This window comes from Triticum aestivum, chromosome 6D (genome assembly GCF_018294505.1).
Source record: "Triticum aestivum cultivar Chinese Spring chromosome 6D, IWGSC CS RefSeq v2.1, whole genome shotgun sequence".
Taxonomy (NCBI): Eukaryota; Viridiplantae; Streptophyta; class Magnoliopsida; order Poales; family Poaceae; genus Triticum; species Triticum aestivum.
Window position 1 is genome coordinate 335,653,852 of NC_057811.1, and position 6,967 is coordinate 335,660,818.

The following is a 6,967-nucleotide window of genomic DNA, read 5'->3' on the forward strand; positions in this document are numbered from 1 at the left end:
CTTCGTGCTTTCACTTCATTGCTTACTTGACTATGGCTTGTCTAGTGTTGTCTATCTTTCGCTGCATATCAATAGGTTTAATTGTTATGTTTGTCTTCAAAACCCAATGTTTTGAAGATTTTCATAAAAATCGCCTATTCACCCCCCCCCCCTCTAGTCGATAACTAGCACTTTCATCCACGAACCATTGTCATTGAGCAGACCAGATACAAAACGTATGCGACACCGACCATGTAATGACACCTGTTTGTATGAGTAAGGTCTTGGGATCCAATTGTCTCTCCATACTCTGATACTCCGTCCATTTCCAACCCTCCAAATTAAGCCTTTCTTCGAGAGATCGAGCCCATGACTTATAGCTTGCCACGATGATGAAGCATTACCTGAGAAGACCGTGTCTACTAAATTACCATGAGGATAATACCTGGCCTTCAAAACTTGGGCGCACAAACTGTCCGGTCTAGATAACAATCGGCAAGCTTGTCGGTCCAACAACGCTTGATTAAACATACGAAAATCACGGAATCCAGCACCTCCTTTGTACTTAGGCTGTAACAGATAATCCCATCCTCTCCAATGGACCTTTCTTTTTCCTTCTCTAGACCCCCAATAAAAATTTCTCACCATCCTTGTCAAATCATCGCACAATGAATAAGGTAACTTGAACACACCCATGATATAGGTTGGCAATGCTTGTGCAACTGATTTAATTAAAACCTCTCTTCCTGGTTGGGCAAGAAGTCCATCCCCCCACTGCATCAAATGCTTTGTGAGACTAGTTTGTAGATTCTGGAAATGTCCCTTGGACATACGCCCCTCAGGAGTTGGGAGGCCCAAGTATTTTTCCTCAAAAACCAAGCTTGTTACCCCCAACACATCTCTCACTTGCTGCTGTATCATCACAGGGCATGTAGCACCAAAGAAAACAGAGCATTTACCATAGTTCAGACTTTGTCCGGTGGCCTTACCATAAAGTTCCAAAGCAGCCTTCACATTCTCCGCTTGGGCACTAGAGGCCTCGAAAAACAGTAAAGTATCATCGGCGAATAACAGGTGGAATATACCAGGGGCTGATCTGCATACCTTAACTGGGGTGATCACACCCAACCTCACTTTGTTCTTTAAAATTGCAGATAAGCCATCCGCAACAAATAAGAATAAGAATGGTGATAGAGGGTCGCCTTGCCGAAGTCCACGCGACAGTGCAAATGTATACAAGAGGGCCCCATTTAATTTGACAGAATATCTCACCGATGTGACACATGTCATAATCCAGTCAATCCATCTTTGAGAGAAACCCCACTTTTGCATCACCCGCTTCAAGAAAACCCAATCCACTCTATCGTATGCTTTTGACAAATCAAGCTTATAAGCACAAAAACTCTTTGTTGGATCATTCTCCCGCTTGATGTAATGAATGCATTCAAAAGCCACAAGAGCATTATCTGTAATCATCCTACCAGGAATAAAGGCACTTTGTTCTGGCGAAACTAGTGTATCCAATAGTGGTATAAGCCGGTTCACCAAGCACTTTGAGATGACTTTATAAATTACATTGTAAAGGCTAATGGGCCTGTAATCAGAGATCTTAGCAGGGTTAGAAATTTTAGGAATAAGAACAATGGACGTAGAATTTACCCCCTCGGGCATTATTCCAGTCACAAAGAAATCCTTAACCGCCGCAAGCACATCCTCTTTGATAGTACTCCAATTTTGCTCAAAAAACCTGGCAGGAAAACCATCCGGCCTTGGGGCCTTGAGCGGTCCAATCTGAAACAACGCATCAGAAATCTCCTTGTCCGAGAACGTGGCACATAACTTGACATTATGTTCATCCGTCACCATAGACTCCAAAAGATCAAGGACCGGTGAAGCATCAAGTGTCGGGTCTGCAGCAAAGATATCATGAAAATAGTCATTTGCACGCTTACCCATTGCAGCAAACTCCGAGTGCACCACCCCAACACTGTCTGTAAGTTGGCGGATTTTATTCTTCCTAGCTCTCCATACTACCTTACTCTGAAAAAATTTGGTGTTTCCGTCCCCCTCCTTCAACCAAGAAATTCTAGATCTCTGAAGCCATAACATTTCCTGTTGATATAATAACTCGTTCATGCATTGGACCTGTAGCTGCCTGCAGAAGGCGCCGGAGGGATCGAGCCTCCCGTTACGTATACTGTACTGACATAGGTGAGCCGCGATGACTCGACGTACTTACTTAATCTCAGCCTGCTTAGCCGACCGGCCGCTGCACGAATCACGTGCAAACACTTACCGGAACTTGACAACGGGGTTGGATCGACAAAAAGAAACGTCAGCTGGGTTTTCATTTATAAACACAGTGTCAATGTTCTTGAGCAAATGAATACCTTACGTGAGCAGCGGTCATTGCGTCCGGGGCGACTCATTCGCCAGCTTGCTCTTTGTATAGTAAGTACTCCCTCCGTAAACTAATATAAAATTATTTAGATCATTATTTATATAGAGAATACTTACTATATAAGCAGATTAATAGTCCAACTGTCGGACTGGAGACTCTAGTGTCAAGCAAAATCTATCGACAGATAAAACAGGTGACGACAACACACGATTTTTGTGTAGCACAACGCACATGCATCGGTCGGTGGCCCCGCTATCCATCTTGGTCGACGCAGAGCAGCTGGAGGGACACGTAACGCAACGTAACGTCGATCGAACTGGAGATAAGCTCTTCTAGCTAGCTTTAACGATCCAAGGACGAAGAGAAGCTATCCATGGAATTCTCCTCTCCTCTCTTCTGCCGAGCCGTCATCTCGTCGCCGGCCTCCACAGCGACACCCTACCCAGACCTAGGGAGCCTAGCCAGCGAGAAAACGGGGAGCCTCCCCTGCCACCTCGGCATCTCTTTCGGGAGAAGCCGTGCGACCCCTGGGCCGATTGACATGGGCGCTGTCGACCTAGCTACAGCGACTGGCCTCCCGAGAACCGTGGCATCGTCGAACATTTCCTTCTTGAACAAAGTGTGCAGAACAAAGTTGCAAAAAAAGAGAGAGAGAGAGGATCTCGCACTCCAGCGATGCGCGCACACCACGTGTCCGGCCGGCGCGAGGCCCAAGTCGATCTGGAGACGGATAACCATTCCGTGCATATGCCCGCGGGCCACCGGCCCGATGCGCGACACCTGTACGGCCCGATACAGCGACGACGGGCCCGCGGGTTTCGATCGGCGCCACGTGTGCGCGTGCGTCGCGCAGTTCCGTTCTGGACCCGTATAAAACCGGGCCGGTGCACCACGTTCCAAACGCGCCACAGATGCACGCGCTACTAGCCAGCTTGGTTCACTGGAGTTCTGTCTCTGACGATTCGATTCCAATACCGCGACGGCTCCGAAATGGAGAGCGACTGCCAGTTCCTGCTGGCGCCGCCGCCGCGCATGTACGCCGCGGCGGGGGACGACGGCCAGTTCCTTCAGCAGCATCAGCTGAACGGCGGCGGCGCCGGGGAGAGGAAGCGGCGGTTCACGGAGGAGCAGGTGCGGTCGCTGGAGAGCACGTTCCACACGCGGCGCGCCAAGCTGGAGCCCCGGGAGAAGGCGGAGCTGGCGCGCCAGCTGGGGCTGCAGCCGCGCCAGGTGGCCATCTGGTTCCAGAACAAGCGCGCCCGGTGGCGCTCCAAGCAGCTGGAGCAGGACTTCGCCGAGCTGCGCGGCCATTACGACGCCCTCCGCGCTCGCGTCGAGTCGCTCAAGCAGGAAAAGCTCACTCTCGCCGCGCAGGTAATTAACCAGCACATGCATGCCATATCCTCCATGCTCCATGGCCGGTCGTCGATCATTAGTTCATTACAGATACGTGAGTCGCGTGCATGCTAATGGTGTCGTCTGCTCGATGTGCAGCTGGAAGAGCTGAAGAAGAAGCTGAACGAGCGGCAGGACCAGAGCGCCAGCTGCGGCGGCTCTTGCGCCGTCGCCGACGTGGACGACAAGAGAAACAACGTTAGCAGCTGCGTCATGAAGGCGAAGGATGAGAGCGTGGCGCCGGCGACAGACGTCTCGGACGGCTCAACTCCGGGCTGGTACGAGTATGACGACCACCTGGCGTACGGGGTTGACCTGCACGAGCCGTTCTGCGCCACTCCGGAGCTGTGGGAGACGTCATGGCCGCTGGTGGAGTGGAACGCAGTGGCATGAACCAACGTTGCATACACTACATCTGTGTACGTCGATGCTGTTGCTAGCTTGTCTAGCTGGTTGATCCGGACTATGTAGATCAGGTCGATCGGGCCGTCAGGTAGAATCGTAGAACAGATAGGTAGTAGGGATCCCACATGCAAGCAGCCATGAAATCTGATGCGAGAAATCCTCCCGCCGACCGGCCGACGATCTGCTCCGTCGACTCTGGGATTCATGTCCGTGAAAATGGCTTAAGAGTCACGCGAACCGTGTCTGGCGGCTGTCACTCATGTGATTCCTGTGGCGTCGTCGCCGACGAAAGAGAACCACTGTTACCTATAGAGAACGTGTTTCACCAGCTGCCCATGTCGCTCTAGAAATCCATACATCCGTTCCTGTGTTCTCCTCTCGCGCGCGTGTTTATTTACTGTGCCTGTGGGCGACCGATCGATCCAGAACGCGCGTGCACCGGAGACGACGAGAGGGGAGGAGCGTCGCTGTCGCGGCAACACAGGGGGGATGATTCGTATCGTCTGTTGCTGCTTTGGACGCCACCCGGCGTGTCGACCGTTGGTTCGTCCGGCACTGTCGCGCGCGGGGGCCAAAGACGAGAAAGAGGCAGCGGGAAAACGACGCGGGAGGCGCGGCTGTCGCCGGAGGAGAGGACGGTTCGGCGAGAAAAGGAAGTTGTGGATGCGTGGCCCGGCGGCTCAATGGGTGGTGGAAACGACTCACTCACCTGGAAAGCGACCGCCCGCCACATCAAATAAGAAGCGCGCAGATGCTAAGGCCAACTCCAACTCGACCGCGCGACGTCAAACGGATGTTCGCTTTAACCAAATTTCGTCCTTTGGGTAGGACGATGGGGTCGTCTCCGGACGTGTCCCTGGGATGCTGTGGCTGATGGATTATGGATGGGCTTGGGCCCATATAAGACAATAATCCCTAGTTAATCTCTAAGGCCCATGCATTTGTGCGGCAAGTGGTGGGAAGTGTGGGAGTGAGACCTCTTTATAAGGGCTGCTCCATCACTTGCTATTGGGAGCTTGGGAATAGGAGCTATACACGCGCGCTCCTCCTCCTTCGTCGCCCGCCCCGCCTCGCCTCGCCTCGTCACGACGCGGACCGTGGGTTGTTCGCGGACTCGGTCGCGGGCCTGGCCCAAACCCATCTACTTGATGGCCTATATAAGAAGGCGCTGGCCAGTGGAGTGAATCCTAACTCAGTTCATTCACTCCCTCTCGTACAACCCTAGCCGTCATCTACTGTTCCTCTCACTGTGTTGCCTCCGGCGATCCCATCCCAACGACCGCGTGCACGGTTGGTTGGGAGAGCAGGTGCCTCCGAAACCCTGTCGTTCGAGATCCTGCCCGGGAGAACGGCAATAAGGTTTTTGGGGAGCGTCTCGACGCGACTGCTCCCGCCCCGTCTCCGTCCGCCTCTGCTTCCAGTACTTCCCCTGCATCGACCCCATGGCTGACGACGCCGCCGCCAAGAAGAAGGCCACAGACAACGCCGAGGCTGCTGTTGCCGTCGCCGCGTTGGCCTGGCCAACCGGAGGGTATGATCTGTTCATCCCTCGTTTACTCGTACTTGTACTAGCCGTATATGTGCTGCTCATAGATGGTTCGCTTCTATGTTCTGTACGTGCTAGTATGCTTAGGTATCGCTATGAGATGCATACCTTTTATGCCATGCTTACTGTCTACTCGTGGATTAGATTAGTTGAAAAAGTACTAATATTTTCAACAATCCAAAACCCTTATTTTAGGCACTTTTCGACTCATGGCTTCGTCGCTGCTCTGAAACCGGAAAAGTTTACTGGAATGCATTTTAAGCGTTGGCAGACGAGGACCACTTTGTGGCTCACATCAATGAACGTGTTCTAGGTTAGTGGTGTGTCTCCCACGATAACGATTGCTCCTGAACAGGAGAATGCGTTTAGGGAGGCGACCACCATCTTTCTGGGAGCCGTTCTTACTGTGATCGGAGACAAGCTTGTGGACGCATATCTCCATATGCGTGTTGCTAAGAATTTGTGGGATGCGCTCGAAGCTAAATTCGGCACAACCGATGCTGGAAGCTAGTTGTATGCTATGGAGCAGTTTCATGATTACAAAATGGTTGATAACCGTTCTGTATTGGACCAAGCCCATGAGATACAATGCATCGCTAAGGAGTTGGAGCTCCTGAAGTGTGAGTTACCGGACAAGTTTGTCGCGGGTTGCATTAATGCAAAACTCCCTCCTGGATGGAGAAACTTTGCTACTTCTCTCAAGCACTTGAGACGTGAATTCTCTGTTGAGGATGTCATCGGTCATCTAAGTGTTGAGCAAAACTCGAGAGCAAAGGACTCACACGTGAAAGGGGCAGAGGGTTCTTCTAGCACCAATATGGTGCAGAAGAACTCCCACAAGTTTAAGGGAAAGAACTCTGTCCAGCAGAATACTACCTTTAAGAAAAAGGGTAAGAAGAAAGACAAAAGAGAGATGGCTGCTTTACTTGTGGTTCAGATGAACATTGGGCAAACAAGTGCCCGAACAAGTACAAGAAGCCAGCACATGACTCCAAGTCTGTGATGTCACTCTGAGCTACAATGATGCGGCATCTGGGTATGGTAATTTGTTTACCATACTTTCAGTTTGTCAGTCCACTGATTGGTGGATTGACACTGGGGCCAATATTCATGTGTGTGCTGATGTGTCTTTGTTTTCTTCTTACCAGGTCGCACAAGATTGTTCCGTTCTGATGGGGAATGGCTCGCATGCTTCTATTCATGGTGTTGGCACAGTAGATCTGAAGTTTACTTCGGCAAAG

The 6,967-nt window shown here is 51.4% G+C and overlaps 1 protein-coding gene across 1 annotated transcript; it reads left to right on the top strand.

Moving 5' to 3' along the window:
- Positions 1-3,294: 3,294 nt before the first annotated feature.
- On the top strand, positions 3,295-4,553 carry LOC123141582 (homeobox-leucine zipper protein HOX24). Its single transcript, XM_044560688.1, has 2 exons — positions 3,295-3,754; positions 3,875-4,553. Exons 1-2 carry the CDS (start codon positions 3,371-3,373, stop codon positions 4,166-4,168), a joined length of 678 nt encoding a protein of 225 aa, XP_044416623.1. The 5' UTR covers positions 3,295-3,370; the 3' UTR covers positions 4,169-4,553.
- Positions 4,554-6,967: the final 2,414 nt, after the last annotated feature.